Source organism: Mastacembelus armatus, chromosome 12 (genome assembly GCF_900324485.2).
Source record: "Mastacembelus armatus chromosome 12, fMasArm1.2, whole genome shotgun sequence".
Lineage (NCBI taxonomy): Eukaryota > Metazoa > Chordata > Actinopteri > Synbranchiformes > Mastacembelidae > Mastacembelus > Mastacembelus armatus.
The window spans coordinates 1,941,678-1,958,465 of NC_046644.1; the positions used below are offsets into that span (position 1 = coordinate 1,941,678).

Genomic DNA, 16,788 nt, shown 5'->3' on the forward strand with positions numbered 1-16,788 from the left:
TTAAGTGGAAAGTAGGCTGTTTTTTAAGTATTCTTTCAGCCTTTCTTTTCTTTGCTTTTGTTTTTGGCTTTTTTCTGTTTCTTGTTAGAAATGTAACAGAATGCGTGGTGCAGTTTTTAAGTAATCATAGGCCTAGCCATGGTCCACGACTTTCCCCACAGGGCTGAGGAGAAAGGATATTGACCTTTTCTTTAAATTCCAGTAAGCAAGTTCTGGAAGCCAAGATAGATCAAGAAGAAGCTTGAAAGAAACCACAGTGGTGCTCCCCTGTTACACTCCAGCTAGCCTAGCACCGCATCCTTGTTGTGTAAAGTCTATGAGCTAAGGCAAGAATCAGGAGCTTGCTTACTTGGCTACGCTGACATCTTTCAGCAGCTGAAGCCTCTATATTCAGAAGAGACTTTGCCCTACCCTGATTGGTTAGAAGAGTGAGGCTCTCTCAAAGCATACAGAAGTGGATGTCTCTGTTCTGCTAACAGATTGTAATGTGTGATGTTTACAGTTTGTTTGTTTCTGATGAGGGACAGGAGGGGGCATTTTATAATGGATGAAAGCGTCACCAGTGCCCATGTAGCTAAAAACTTTCTAGAGGTGGAAGCACTCCATCTGATCACAGGCTTTTTCAGCATCAACAGATGCCTATCTCTTGATATGATTCTTGGTACCAGGCAGCATTTGAATTATTATTATTATTATTTATAAATATATTTATAAATTATTTGACCAGTGGATAGGATCAAAAAGCATCAGTGTTATAACTCAGTATAAAGTGGCAAACACCACAAAAATCATGGAAAAGAGAGGTGTTATTAAATCACTCCAAATCGTTGCATTATGCCAGTGTACAGTGGGTACAACCTATCCAGTCCTGAACGGTTTCAGTGTTTTCCAATGCTTTTAATACCAACTGTAGTTTTTGATGACTACCATATAAATAGAACTTGGATTTTTATGTAATTGTGTGATTTAGCCTTTTTAATAAGAGCAGATTTATTTCTGATTTGGCTTTAATGATGAGGATATCAGAAAAAAACATTTATGTACAGTCTAGACTGCTCAGTGTTTGATATTTTACATTCGAGGTCTTTGATCATTTTTTATCTTGACATTTTAATTGCAGATAAGTAACCAGTTGCAATGAGCCTTATAAATCCTTTCATGGCATCCCACATGATGTTTGGATCAGTGACTGAGCCATTATAGATTTGAATAAATTATTTTAATGCAGATTTGAACCTCATGCAAAAATCTTACCCTGCACCAATGACTAATAAAATACTATGTAGTGGGCATCTGCTTCTACATGAAAGAAGATGGCATAGTGGTAAAATCTGCTAACAGCAATATAAACTCAATTTGTGAGAGTATTTCATGTCTGTTATAACAAAATGAGAATTTTCTCAGGTTCACCAGTGATCCTTAAGGTCAAAATCTGTGGTAAAAAGAAAATTGCCATTAAGCTTTTCCTTGCAGTTATGCAATCTGAGTCACAACTCAGTTAACTCGGTAGAAGTCCAGTAAACAGAGAAACATGCATAAAACCATTGTTGCTTACTTCATGACTCTCCTTGGAGATTTGGGGTTTTAATTATTGACCACCTTCTTTCAGCTGTCCATATTTCTGCGTGTGTAGTACTTAACGGGTCAACAATGTGGGTTAATAAAGGCTGCTTTGCAAGTGGAGTGACTATTTTTTTATCGTTGTTGACAGTTTTATCAGTTGTAGGTGTTTTTCTTTAACTTAACAAGAAAAGAAAAACATTAAGTTAATTGTCTTGGTAGCAAGAGGAATGTTATTCAAGAATGAGAGTTTACTGGGAATATTTACAAGGTGACACAGGAACCGGAAGGGTTGGGACAAATGCACCAGATGTGTAGCTGTGTAAAGATGCAGAGATTTGTTCACTGTGTTATATGCTAATAAAGAACCTAGTGAATAAGGGTAGTCCCAAAGGACAGACCAGACCAAATCTGTCCCTGGGTGTGAAAAAGGAAATTGGCCAATCTGAGGCTGTATAATTCAGTCTTCTAGCACATCCTGAGTTCCTGCCTGAGAGATGTCACGCAATGTGACATCCAGTGCTGAAATGCTTCTGATTTTTAATATTGGAACACAATCTGTAGATAGATCAGGGGTCAATATTATTCTGTGAGTTTTTTAAGAAGTATTAGTGTCTCCTTTCCACTCACTCTATAAAACCCTAATGAAACGGCATGACATCATTCCTCTCTAACACCTTCCCTTCCTTAAGACCGACGCTTCACAGTTCCTAGATTTCTGCTAGGAAGTATGTACCAAAACACTTGTCATGGATAGCAAATATTAACAGTATTTTCTCTGTTGAATATCACTTCAACAGCAAATGAAATATTTCAGCCCTCCTAACAACCAACACCACTGCATTAGTCCTGTGTAGCACATCTTTGGCTACAGCCTACACTCTCTTTGTCCTTTATTTCCACTCTTTCCTGTCCTTCTCTGTCCGTCTGTGCAGGTGACCTCTATTCTCTTATGTCCAAGCTGCTAGGCCAAAATAAGGACATAGTTCACATTCATACGTACAACCCCCACGAGATGCAAAGAGCCCAGGCTGACTTGGTGGCTCAGATTGATAGCTTAATGCAAAAGAAAGACCTGGTCTCTCCCAGTGCCACGCTAGACTTCAAAACCAGGGAGGATCGTGTTTTGGTGAGGGACAGAGTCCACAAATTCCATCAGCTTGAGGCCACAGCCAAGCCACCAAGAAGCAAGCTGAGAGCTGAAGGACAAGGTGGGTCCTGGATGCTATTGTATTGTTGTCACTGGTGCTGAAAACATCCCCTGTTTTTCTCTATTTGGTCCAGAAACACAACCACAGTACGCATATGTTGGGCATCCCTTTAGTTCTTGCATGGAAGTTATAATTGTATTTTTTTAACTTAAGTAATGGAATAAAAAATGTATGGAGTAGTATCTAGACGTTATTCAGGGCTTTACCATGAGTAGGTTTCCATCCAAATGTAGGTCAAATTTGAGTCAGATTTGAGAATATTTAATAAACAAAATGCAAATTGCATTAGTTAGTCAAATTGTTGTTTTGTTGAGAGAAAATGCCAATTGGGTGGCATTAAATGATGTAATTGAAAGAGCGCCAGTCAAACCTTAAATTGTGAAAAAAACTTCAAAGGCATGATAGAAATTGGCATTTTATGGTAGTCCACATAGATCTGTCTACTGCTACTGTCTACTGCATCTCTTCAGTGGATGTTCACAATACATGCTTCATGTCACATTTTACTTCATTACACCAACTTTAGTCAAACATAACTTTTTGTGATATTTGAAAATTTTGTTGAATTTTCCACATTTCAACTCTATCCATTTTATTTTGTCCAAATTGAAAATTTACATTCTGATGATTAAATTCTTTAGTTTATCCATATTTCTTTTTCTCCCTGACTGCTGCATCCTGTCTCCGGCTCATTTCTGCTCATGCCTTTCTTTGCTGTAACCCATGGCAACACTCAGACCAGTCCCCAGCACTGCATCCTAATTTATCTGATTGGCTGAGCTCCTTCATATGCCCCTGATGATTCTTAGAAAAGTACATACATGGACCTTACAAAAACGTTTAGAATGTATTTCATTCTTTTTATTTTCAAAGTCACTTTTTCTTTGTAAGTCTGAATAGTGCATTTTGTTCATACTTTACATGTATGTAGCTAACTGTCTTTTGTTTGCTTTTGTTGGCACATTATTGCCAATAGCAAACCCTGGCTGTATAGTTAAACTCAGGGGACAAAGCCTTGCACATCCAGGCCAAAAACACAAAAAAGATAAGAGCAACAAATAGAGCTGCTAAAAGTAACCAATAACCATCTGTAATATGCACTCCACAATGGCATCGAAATTTTAAGAGCTTGCCTTTCCTTGTTAGCAGTGGCAGCCAGAAGATTCAGTCAGCCCCTGTGTGAATAGTGCTTTAAACTGCAATAATGTGAGTCATAACCAAAGCATTTTGACTGCTGGGTCAATAATTTTGATTTAGATAGAAACAAATTATCGGCAAAATGGAGTGGATGCTTTCCTGCAGAGCTAGCTGTTTGTGCTGAATATATTGGTGTTGACTGACTGTGCTTTACGTTCTCCACAAGTTGAATCAGTACTGGTTTTATTTCTAGTGGGTGGTTGAAATGAGCTTATTTTGGTTCTGCTACACTATACCCTGAATTCAAATATAAAATGAAATGATGTTGAAGCATTTTCTCCTGCTGGACTGGACATACATTTGCATGTTAACTCATTGCAATATTATATTTGTGTATATGCTTATCCATTGTCACATTGGGGTTTAACTTGAGTAAGAGATGCAGTGATAAGTTCAAGAAAAAATGTAGTGAGTTAAATTTCTTGCTAACAGTTACTGAATGCCAGTGATAACCTTTGGGGCCATGGTGAGACTATTTACTTAAACTGTGGATTTGTGTGTGTATGTCTCTGTGTGGTGCAGACCTTCACTTGGAGCAGGTCTCAGCATGGCCACAGAGTCCTCTCCAGCTGGGTCAGGTATCAGGACTTGCCCGCGACTCAGATTCTAACCTGGTGATTTTCCACAGAGGTGACCACTACTGGGGTGATGAGTAAGTTACCTTCACTCATGTTACATCCATGTTTATTGAGCTGGGGCTTATATCAATGTTATATCAATCAATTGTTAACATGGCTGATTACAAACAGACAGTGCTAGTTAAGGGAAGTATATTAGTGAACTACCTTTTCTGTGGGCTTTGTTTATCTTTGGCCACTGCTGACAGGCAGGTGGCAGAACAATGTAGCTACTGTGATACTGGGTGGATTTAAGGAGAAACACTCCAAAATTAGTGAAAATGTATGTGGAAAAAATGCTTTTCCTATGAAACTCTCAATAAAATCAGCTATTTCCATTTTTTTTTCAGCTCTTTTAACAGCCAAGCTAGATACCAACAGAGGTCCCTTGGTCCCATCCAACAGTCCACTATTTTGGTCGTGGACCCATCCAAAGGCAACATCCTAAAGGCTTCAGGAAGAAACATGTATGCTGTGGTGTGCTTATGTTTTCTTTGTTATGGAGGAGAATGTTGAGTAAAAACTGAGACAATGGGGTATTATTTATACTGTACTGCTGTACTTCCTGCATTACAACTAGAATGAAAACATGTCTTGTAATAATGTAATAATCTCGAATGTTGCAGGTTTTACATGCCTCATGGAATCACTACAGACGAGGAGAATAATTACTGGGTCACTGATGTAGCTCTTCATCAGGTATTGTAGCTGTTCTAGCTTAACTATGTGTTTACTTCTGTAAAAGCAACTTCAGGCAGCAATTCAATCATGGTTTCATAATGTGTTTCTTTGAGGAATGTACAACTTTCTAAAAAATATTTATGAATCACTTACACATGAAGTGTGAGTAGTTGTAAAGGTCAGCACCAATGAAGAGTCCTCATGTGCACACTCAACAGGTGTTAAAAGTGAGCAGTGATGGAAGAGACAGAACCTTAGTGGCCCTGGGAGAGGCTTTCACACCAGGAAGTGACAACAACCACTTCTGCAAGCCCACAGATGTGGCTGTAGACACTAAGACAGGGAACATCTTTGTGTCCGATGGCTACTGCAATGCCAGAATACTGAAGTTCTCTGCTGAGGGCAGATACCTGTCTGAGTGGGGCGCAGGTAGGAATCTGACTACACACAAATTTTTGGTTTTGGGACTTTACACTCAGACCAGGTCATCACAGTAAAATTCAGTGATTTTAGTGATTTTAAGGAAGTCAAGTCCTCACAATGTGAGTAATACCAGGGGCCCAGGGCTGTGTAACCAGAACTCATGATCGCAGCTCACTCTCCCAACCAGGAAGATTAACAGACCATCTGAGAATAAACCATCTGAGAAATATGATGCAAACTTAAGAGCATCTCTGTCTGATCTTTATTCTCAATGTCAGGGACAATAAGGTGAGAACTTTGTGAAACTTACTGTGAGGTTATTAAATCACGTATTTTTGTGTTGCACTTTTTGAATGACATCTCGGTCCACTGGATGTTTCTTTGCATACTGTGCAATGACAACAAAGTGTCATTCAGCCATTGTGTCTTATTTTTTTGACTGCAGGCTCATCGGACAGGAGAAGGCGCATACCATTCCGCATCCCTCACAGCCTGGTGTTTCTCCCTGACAGGCAGGAAGTGTGCGTGGCTGACAGGGAAAACGGGCGTATTCAGTGTTTCATAGCTGAAACTGGCGAGTTTGTCAAGGAAATAAAGAAGGAGGAGTTTGGAGGGAAGGTGTTTGCCATCACTTACAAGCTTGCTGGAGGTGAACTGACTGACTGGCTGAACTGGCCAGAAGCATCTCGTTCTTTTGTCTTTCTCTGTCTAGTTTTCTAATTGTTTGGCTACAATTAGGCAAACTGTGGCTGTAGATCTATTTCAGTGATTCTATTGAGACATAAAAGGTCTGACAAAGATGCTGTTGAATTGCATTACAGGAAATAAAGAATCCACTGTTTTGAGAGCTTTACTCAGACTAGGGCTAAAGGTCAGGATATATTTGTTAGAAATTGTTAGAAAAGACACTTTTAATAAATCTTTACATATGTATTTTATGTGTATTGATTGTTTGTGTTTATGTGTGTGCATGAAGATGGCGGCCTGATCTTTGCGGTAAATGGGGAATCTCCATATCGCTCAGCTCCCGTCAGTGGTTTCGTAATAAATTATTCAACCAAGAATGTTTTGGACACCTTCAGCCCAACCACAAAGGTAAACACACACACTCATATACAAATATATGGCTGATACCTCTGTATCTTATCCCTGTCTATATTATATACTACTCCACTACTTATTCATCATTATTATTGAATGGGTGACATGTAATACAGGTCTTCAGCTGGAATTGAACAAAGAATGGTATGGTTACATTATTTGCTTCTTATCCCATTTGTTGGATTGTTGAAATGTTAATGGCACCATACTGGCTGTCCTTCTTTTTTTAACGTTGCCATATCTAGTATGTCAGGTTTATGAAATCCCACAATTTCTCAGCATAGTTTTGCTCCTTGTCAGGTTCAGCTTTCTCCTGGCTGCTCACAAATCTGAGTGTTATTGTTTGGCTCTTGCCCTGCTTTCTTGCAGCACCCAAACAGTACATTGTTGTTTTCCTTCATGGTTGTGCCTGCAGCTACGGAAACTTTGTTTCACAGATTTACCCTCTAGTCTAATTGATCCTCAGTGTCCTTGCAAATCTGTTTCTTCTCAGTCCCACTGCTACAGATATTTAGTTTGCAGCTGTTCAGAACTTTCAAATGTTAAATAAGGCTCTATGAATTTTGGATGACCACTGGAATTTCTTGTTCCTGCAAATCTTGATGAGAATTCTGTGGGAGATGACAAGGTGCCATGATCTTTCACTTGCCTCACACTTTGTCAATATAAAGTATTGCCAAAATGTGGTTCCTCTAGAAGTTGCTGTTTTTGAGATCCAGATACATTTACACAGAATATGAATAATAATCTGAACAGCCTGAAATATGTATATCCTAAATTTGAATTCAATTAGAATTAAAGATTGCTAATGCTAATTTACTATATGCAGACAAATGTGATTAGACACTTTGACTTTTGGGATGCAGCTGAATCATGACTATTGCCTAGACCTTTGCATTAAGCTGTATTTTCATTTACAGGAGTTTAAAATGCCTCACGACATTGTTGAAACTGGGGATGGCAGTGTCTTTGTTGGGGATGCAGTCAGTAAATCAGTCTTCAAGTTTACCACTGAGAGTAAGTTTAGCTTCATTGAGTCCAAATATTATGTTGTATGTAATACAAAGAATGCATCTCACCTTTGTGTCTAAAATTCAGATTCACTGCAGTACCTACCACTGAACTTTTTCATTTTCCAGAGTTACATCGGTCTGTCAAGAAAGCTGGAATTGAGGTTCAAGAACTTCAAGGTTGGTATTTTTAAGTTTTACAGACTTTCACAATGTACACTGTACAGGACAACACACTGGCAGCACATTTTAACATGGAAAACATGGAGCGGCAACCATTTTAATCATACCATCTCTCTCTGTGTAGAAGTGGAGACATTTGTCCAGACTAAGGTGAGGCCAGAGCACAACACATCAAAGACAACTACCATCCAACAGAAGCACACTGTGGAACAACAGCCTCAACCACAGGAAGAGGAAGAAAAGGAGAATAAGAAGAATGCATCAAAGCCAAACAGAGAGGGGGGTGTACTTCCAGTTGTCATCACCACACTGCTGCTCATCCCTCTGCTGGTGATCATCTCCATAGGAGCGCTTGTCTGCTGGAGAAGAAACAGTATGTATGATGATAAGGCCATCGGGCAGTGTACATGTGACTAGGTTTAAATGATTTGTCCTAAAGATACACTCAAACGCCTGTATGTACATGGAAAGGTTTACTGATAATGTATTAGTTTTTTCTGCACATACTGGCTTATAAAATGCAGTTAGACTGCCCTTCTCCAGCTTCACAAGCTTTGGAGGAGAAATGGCAGGTGAAAACATAAACATTTCTTTGTATTTCAGGATAAAACCAATAACAAATGAAATTTACCTTTGATATGTATTTCATGTGTGAGTGCATAGGTCATTACAAAATAACAAATCAACTGTAAGTTTTATTTACTTCACAAAGGTTAACATCTAAACATTTTTTTCACATGTAAAGTTTTTTTAAATGGAAAGCTTTCCCTAACAATAGGAAAATTATAAGAATGCTGAAAGCACTACACATGGCTTTGCTCAGTATGCTTTGATGTCTTTTGTACTCTTGCTGTTTGCTCAGAATTTAATTAAATATTCTAACTACTGTTGAATTTTTGCAGAACGATTTGAGGTGAAAACTGAGCCCAACTCTGTGGGAGGAATTTTGGGAAAAATAAGAGGTAAGTCATTTATTGCATTAAAAATAAAACAGGTGTTTAAACTCTGTAAAGTGTGTCATCCACCACCACACTGGGCCAATGAATGTTAAATTTAACAGACTAACATTAGTCTAAACATTACTATAGTAATAATATAGTAGTATATTTTCAGGACTAGCAGACATACACACACACATGTTCAAAAACAGTTTTAAGAGGGCTTCCTGATTTGCTTCCACCTCTAGTCCTGTTCCTCTATTTTGTTGTGGGAAAAACAGATGCCAGCTGACCTACTTGTAGCTTCTTTTAACAGCACTGTACACAGTGGTTTCTTGCACACACTGGTGAGATGAATGGGCATAGTGTGGTAGATTCTTAATGGTGTAGTCTGGGGTGGCAGATTGCTCAAAACCAAGTCTTGAGCAAAAATGCTCCAACTCTAATTGTGGCTGTTGAGAGCAGAGTCTATCTGATTGTTGATGTCCAGATGCAGAGCTCTGCCTGGAATCTGTAGCTGAAAAGTAAAGTGACCATTATAGCACCATCTTTCACAGCTGGATTGGCTATTGGTAGTGGGTGAAGGAGACATGTTGAGGCAATAGATTTAGAGGGATGGTTTTAATCATACAATCATTCTTCAATGTGAAATAGAAGTGAACAGATTACAGCAACCATCTATTGGAGTTTAGTATTTGAAACCACATGTGGCACCACCCTCTGGCACTGTGCTGCTGTGACGGGGTCCTTGTTGTAACAACTTATTGGCAGAGACCGTAGCTTGATTCTTATTCTTTATTGAGACCAGTATGCAAAATGGGTGATATAAATCCTCGTGGGAAGAAAAAATAAATCAAAATGTCTAGTTCAGTATGTATATACAATATTTCCTGTAATTATGAGCTTGGGCTTTATATGTACAGAACTCACGTCATTTGGGTTGGAACCCAGGACCTGTGAATGGAGTGAGGTGAGTGTTGTGAGAAAAATGTTTGATAATGCTTAAAGTTATGGCTATAATTGTGTAGATAGAGCAGCAAGTGTGCACCCTCGATGCCCTATAATAGGTGTTTGTGACCGGCAAGGATACTATGACTGAGAAGTGAGTTATAATGGCACTGTTTATGTATGGATGGATGGATGGATGGATATATGTCAGTTTGCGCGGTGACTACCAGCACATTTCTTAATGGCTGGGATATGGGCAGCACGTCTGGCCTATGATTATGCCTGTGGAACTAGTGACGGCCTGCTCCGTCACAGCTGCTTTCAGCTGAATGTTAATTTCAGCAGTGACAAGTCATTAGGATTAGTTACCTAGGGATCACAGATGTAAGACTGATTTGTGCAATTCATCTAGCACTTGTTAAAATATTTCTTTTTGGGCCAAAGTGGTGGACAGGCTGACTGGCTGACAGACCAACATCCCTCATCATCCTAGCTTGACTAAAAATGTCATTCTTTTTTTACTGTTCTAATTGAATGTCTTATTGAGGGCCATCTTGTTTTCAGATTTCGGTCTTTACTTTTAGCCCTAGTCTAGTGTACGCTATACAACTTATTATTGTTTCCTTGTCCCAGGTCAGTGTTCAGATCTAAGGCAAAAATTGGTGCAGAGGCCATAGTGAAAAGGTTTCTTAGGGTTAGATGACCTCTATCATTGTCACAAATATTAAACATGAATCACGAAGCAGTCGTACTTTGTTCTCTTCTCGTTCACTCACACAGAGACAGATTTAAAATGGAAACCACCCGCTTTGCTCCTGTCAAAGCGACTAAAGATCAAATTGTCAGACATGTTTGATTTTACTGCAACAAAACACATTTCCCCTTGTACTGTAACTGGAGCACCTGATGTTCAACAGTATTCAATGAGAGTACAGTGCAGTAAACCAGGGGCTCAGCAGCCAGGTCACCTAGATTAGGCAATTCTGCAAAACCATGAAATACATTGTATAATTTAGAAATGATTTCATTCTACATGGTAACTACAGTATGTTTAAGTACGGTAAACTTCGGTAAGGTTTCATAGGTTGTGTTTAATAAAAAGAAATATATATATATTAGGTATGACTAGGTGGAAATATGAAAGATGCATCAAAAGCAAAAAAAAAAAAAAACAGAAGCACAATGGCTGGGAATGCAACGTCAACCAACCTGTTTGATCCATAAAATGACTTAAAACAAGTATTTTAGCTATACAGTTCCTATGTCCTTCTGCTTTAAGAGGTACACAGTTACTGTTCAGAATACTGCAATATGGCATCACCAACAGACTGTAGCTGCTTAGATCAGTAAATGACTACACACTACTACATTACTTACTCTGGTAATCAGGGCTCTTAAATTAAATGTGTGGGCCCGTGACTCCTCCCACAAAAACTCATAGGACAAAGCAGACGAAAGACACATTATTCACTCACACAGTGTTCCCAAAGACCACGAACATGTACGAACTGGTAAACAGTCCTCTCAGCATGTCTGGCATCAGTTGCTGGTGCGTTTGCTCCAGTGCTAACTGCTTGCTGGCTGACTGCTTGGTGACTGACTGCTGCCACCTATCCTGTACAGGCAATGAGGGGGAAGCTACTCAGGCTGGGGTCATATGATCAGATCAGCTGTTCTTGCTGAGTCTCTTCAAAAAAATTGATTGATGGTTTTTCTTATTCGGCATATTTCAGGTAGTCTTTTCAATGTGTTTATTGCACATTTTATATCACAGTGATGATGCAAATGCAGTTTATCGGTCAACACTAGCCGACAGACATGGGGCACCCATAATAATGTCCAAAAATGATCCAAAATTAGTATTGCATAATATGTGACCCTTAATATAGTGTGTATTTTTCCTATCCAGTCCAGTGTGATACTTGGATTCTCTGCATTATTTTCACACTATGATCCATATGCTGAAGATTTTCATCCCAAACTATGAACGGTATAAGCTTATGTTTTTGATATAATAAAATCAAATGTGTAACTGGAGAATCCTGACAGTGACATGAAGAGAAGCATTTCCGAGAAGATATCTTAGCCTTTAACATTTAGTTCTTTGATTGTACAGCTGTGTGACAGAGTGTCTTTACAAGCTGGTTGTGTTTGACTAGTGTCATCTTCTGATTAAAATTGGCACATTGCTTTGTGTGTTATTGCCTTACATTTTGATTATTGATCTGGTGGTAAGCGAAGTATTATCCCTTTGTATAGAAATCATTATTGAAATGAATTTGTTTTAAGAGTCAAGCTAATTTTGCTTCAAGAGGAGGGGCGGAGACTTTGTTTCCAACCGCTCTGAGCTCAGCCCAATGAAACTTCACCTCTGTGCTCAGTTGACAACAAACCACTCATTGCTCATCCTTGTGTAGTTCATTCTAGTACACTTGATCCAATGTCCTTAACAAAACACACTTTAACCAGACATCAGAAAGCACGACAACCAAGAAGTTTAATGCAGGCATCAAGATCGAATTAATATAAAAAAAATAACTAACACTTGCTATTTTGATATAAAAAAAGAATGTTTGTAATTTTAACCATTGAAAGTAACAGCTTTGGCTAAAAATTAGAAGTTGTTGTGTCTGCTACCCTCTTCTTTGTCAGATCTAAAGCATGCTTCATCCGCTGGGGACAGATTCTGTAACACTGGGATATAAAACTGTTCCCTTTTGTTAGCTCTTTAAATCAAATAACACATCTGACTTGCTTAAGACAGGCTTCATCTTTGAGTACATGCTTTGTGAACAGACAGACATAAATACCTTACAAACAGTACACACACTGCAGTAGGCTGCTATCTGTAACCTCACGCTTTGTGCACAGAGCAAATTACAGGTTGACCCTATAATATGAATGAATCAATATGAATCTTCAGATTCCAGTTTGAACATTGAAACCCAACATTTGAGAAGGAAATATTTGTAATCTGTAATATCATCTAACATGTTCTTTTCTCCTCTCTGGTGTTTTCCCGCTGGACAGGTAAAGCAGTGGGCAGTCTGAACCTAGGGAACTTCTTTGCGTCCCATAAGGGTTACAGTCGTCAGGGCTTTGACCAGCTGAATACTGAAGGCAGCGACCAAGAGAGGAATGACGAGGACAGCAGTGACTCTGAAAATGAAGAGTACTCTGCTCTGCCACCTCCTCAGTCCTCTTCATAGATGCTTTGGGGTCAGCTACCAACCTTCTGCTTACATTGCCAAGATGTATGTTATTCATCATGTCTGTAACTGTTGTGTTAGCTGCCAATCTTATTGTTTATATATTTAAATATATATTGTATATAATAATAATTTGGCAGAATTTAGGCAGTTTATTTAATCCTTATTTAATTTATCTGTGGTCTGGATAGAGCATTGGTGAAATGATTCACAGATGTGGTTTCCCATGCATTTAGTGAAATTATTAGCACATCCATAGGACAGATGTTAGAAATTCACGGCATCAAATTCAGCCTTAAACTAAACAAAAAAATCTGTTCATAGGCTGAAATAATTCACGTGGTTTCTCTTGTTTCAGGGATCTTTTTAGTTTCAGAAACTTAAAGAAAAACCTATTAAATTTTTTAAATATGTTGTTTTGTTTTGGAAACAGGTAAAACAAATCTAACCTCATTGCTGGATTTTAACTCATATGAAAAATAACCAAACTTCACTGAATGACTTTTTAGATCTGCAATTTATAAGTCTGAAATGTGGTAAAGTATTTCACAGCCAGTCCACTGAAGTCGTAATTCACTTATATTGTTGTTCAGTAACCTTAGGGGCTCTCTTTTAATAGCAGAACTAAGCAATGCAGTGGCCACATTAAGTCCTTTGTATTTATGGAGAAGTTGGGAGAAATTCCTGCAGCCATCTGAAGGCTACAGGACACACGTGTTGATAAATCATACCAGAGCATAGTGCCAGTGTACACAGGTGTACACTTCTGCATACAGCACACCGGACTGTTCAGTTATAAAATACACAGTATTCGTCCATATTGCCAACTGTATTCTCACTGTTTACAAGAATGAGACAGAGTATAGTAAAAGCTGGAATAGCATCAGACTGATTAAAAAACAAAACAAATAAACAAAAGAAACCCTAAGAAAAAAAGTTGTTGCTGCGCTTATTCCGTTAAAATAGCACCCTGAGGAGAAAAGTGCTCTTGTCAACTGCTTATTTTACTGTTTACTATTTGATTCTGTTCTGTCAGAACGGGGCTTACACTGTGTTTTTAATGAAGTTTTAATATTTGAGTACAATACGATTAAGCAAGATCACTGAAATTTAACAATGTTATTGTCATTTAAAAGTAGTTACACAGTAGTAACACAGTATAGAATGCAGTTTAGTTTTATCGGAAAAGAAAAAGAATTGTTTGGTCTGTTTCAGTTCAGTAACATTTCACTTGTAAGTTTGTGCCTTTTCATGTCTCTATTTTGCCTTTCTTCAGCACCTGTCCTTAGAAAATGCACCACAGGATGAAAATTTCTGCTGCTAATAGAGGTTGTACTATATTGATTAATCTCAGCAGAAAACAGATATTATTAGATATACATGTATATTGCTGTGTGTGTTTGTGTGTATCTGCACAAATTATTGTTGAAAAGCCAACTCTCAAGTACAACCAAGATATTGAAGGAGAATTGAGACACATACAACTTACATGTTGTAACTTAAAGGAACCACGTCAGCATTTGTAAGCTTTTAGCTCCTACTGTACTTTATACATCGACTGTCTGTTTTTAAGTTGTGCAATCACCAGCAATGAACATTGTTGTGCAATGGGCAGAATTCTGGTATTTTTGCTTAGATGATAATATAAATGATTATATTGTTTAAAAATATTAGCATATTAATTTCCCATCAGTCAAACTGAGACTAAAAGACAGAAATCCCGCACTGTCCATCACTTGTACTCACCTTATCAACAACATTTCAATCCTCAGACCTTCATCAGTCAACATTTATCAACACAGCATCACATAGAGCATTATGGCTGTGATCCAGGAGAATCAGCTAGAGTACACTAGTCATGCCTGCAGCATGCATATGACTCAATGAGCTCATTAAGATAAACAAACATAGTATGGAGTACATATGGACATTTTATTACACAAATTGTTATTACAAAATTTTCTAAAGACAGTCAAAAAAGTCTCATTGCAGTCTCTGTTTTTTCTTCTTAATACATTGTTCATAAAGTGATCTTAAATGATGGACAAGTTACTTGTTTTTGATCAGACACACCCCTTGGCTTTAAGATGTGCACCAGCTTTATGTCAAAGGGAAATCATTTCTTCTAAATAACTAATATCTCTGACTCTTCTGGTTTGGTGTTCACTGTGTTGGAGATATACTGTTTGGAGATCAGTAGATCCCTTAAGATGTATTTAATAGATTTAATACATCTGAATTACACCATAAATGAGATAAACAAAACCAACTCACCAATTAGCAGCAGGATAATGTAGAACAATATGAATATTTGATTAGATACAATCTCAATGTCAAGATCTAAATTTTGACAGAAACTGTAGATTGTAATGTTTTTTCTTTTGAAACACTAATTTACCAATCTGATCACAATACTAATAAGAAACAAAATGTCAGCCTAACAAGCCACCATTCATGCCCAGCATTTCTGTAATGATTGTTCATTGCTTGAGATTTCAGTTAAATTATACATTATAAGCTAACCCTGTTTGATTTTTATAAATGACTAATTTGTGAATAGAATCAATGGAAAACAGAGTATGTTAGGATATGTTCATTCAAATGTGTAGCGCAGGTCACAGCAAATCACAGTTGGTAATCAAAATAGGTTATTCAGTGAAATCTGGTTGCAACAATGCACAATTAATGTCCATCCATAAAAACTAACACCATAAAAGCACATATACACACAGAAAGTGGGATGAAAAGTGTGTTGTATGTCCATTCAGAATACCTGATTTCATCCTCTATTCTCAGGTTTCATTTTATTTTCTCAATCTTTCATTCTCTAACCTTCATTAGTCACTTTGCCATGAAGTTTGAATGACAGATTCCCTTACAGCATGCCATAAAAATTGCATTTCTGATGTTGCCGTCACACGTGGGCTTATTGATATTTATTGTGACACACTGGTTTTGCTGCAAGAGTACTATTTTCTGTAACTATGTTATTTGTGTAATAAAGTGTCTGCAAAGCACCACAGTGTCTTGGAAGTTGTTGTCAGACCTCAACTCTACAAAGCTCTCCAAAAACTACTGGGGTAGGTGGAGGAACCAGACAACTTGATTAGGTTTTAGTGCAAAAACTTGGTGGTTGGGTTTAGGAAAAGATCATGGCAACATTTCATGCTAGAATCAAACAACTCAATTCGATTCAATTCAAATTTATTTGTATAGTGCCAAATCATCTCAAGGCATCTCAATGTTCATATGTTAGCAGGAGGGATGGTAGATTAGTAAAGTAAAGTGTTTACAACATACGGTTTTACAAACTACTCTAAAAATTTGTCAACAATGTGAAATATGTCCAAAAATAATCCACAGGGACAGATTGTGACAAGAAATAGTGGAAAGTTTCCACTACCTGAATATCCTTTCAACACATTTGCATGGATTTTATTGAACTAAATAACTGTGAGGGAAAGAAATACTGTTTAGTGATCATTGATGCATTAACTAAATGGACTGAAGTGTTTCCAGCAAAGCATCCTGATGCTCTAACAGTAGCTAAAACACTGACAACTACTATTATTCCCAGGTTTGGAATTCCAGAGAAAGTCTATTGTAATAATGGTAAATATTTTGTAAACCAGGTAATTAAACATCTTACTGCAGTGTTACCATCTACCTCAGTTAAAACCATTCATTAAGGAGGATGGTCACATGACTGA

General features: G+C 37.9%; 1 protein-coding gene across 5 annotated transcripts in view; it reads left to right on the plus strand.

Annotated features, from left to right (window-relative positions):
- The window catches only part of pam (peptidylglycine alpha-amidating monooxygenase), a 47,073-nt gene extending 30,975 nt beyond the window's left edge, over positions 1–16,098 (plus strand). For 4 of the 5 annotated variants that reach the window (XM_026298265.1, XM_026298266.1, XM_026298267.1 and 1 more), the window contains 12 exons: positions 2,496–2,771; positions 4,491–4,620; positions 4,936–5,052; positions 5,212–5,284; positions 5,485–5,695; positions 6,135–6,338; positions 6,666–6,784; positions 7,711–7,807; positions 7,930–7,980; positions 8,108–8,356; positions 8,886–8,945; positions 12,900–16,098. In XM_026298265.1, the coding sequence (XP_026154050.1) occupies positions 2,496–2,771; positions 4,491–4,620; positions 4,936–5,052; positions 5,212–5,284; positions 5,485–5,695; positions 6,135–6,338; positions 6,666–6,784; positions 7,711–7,807; positions 7,930–7,980; positions 8,108–8,356; positions 8,886–8,945; positions 12,900–13,078 (1,766 nt within the window). In that variant the 3' untranslated portion in view covers positions 13,079–16,098. The remainder of the gene's footprint in view (positions 1–2,495; positions 2,772–4,490; positions 4,621–4,935; positions 5,053–5,211; positions 5,285–5,484; positions 5,696–6,134; positions 6,339–6,665; positions 6,785–7,710; positions 7,808–7,929; positions 7,981–8,107; positions 8,357–8,885; positions 8,946–12,899) is intronic. The other variant, XM_026298269.1, reaches the window with a different exon arrangement.
- Positions 16,099–16,788: the final 690 nt, after the last annotated feature.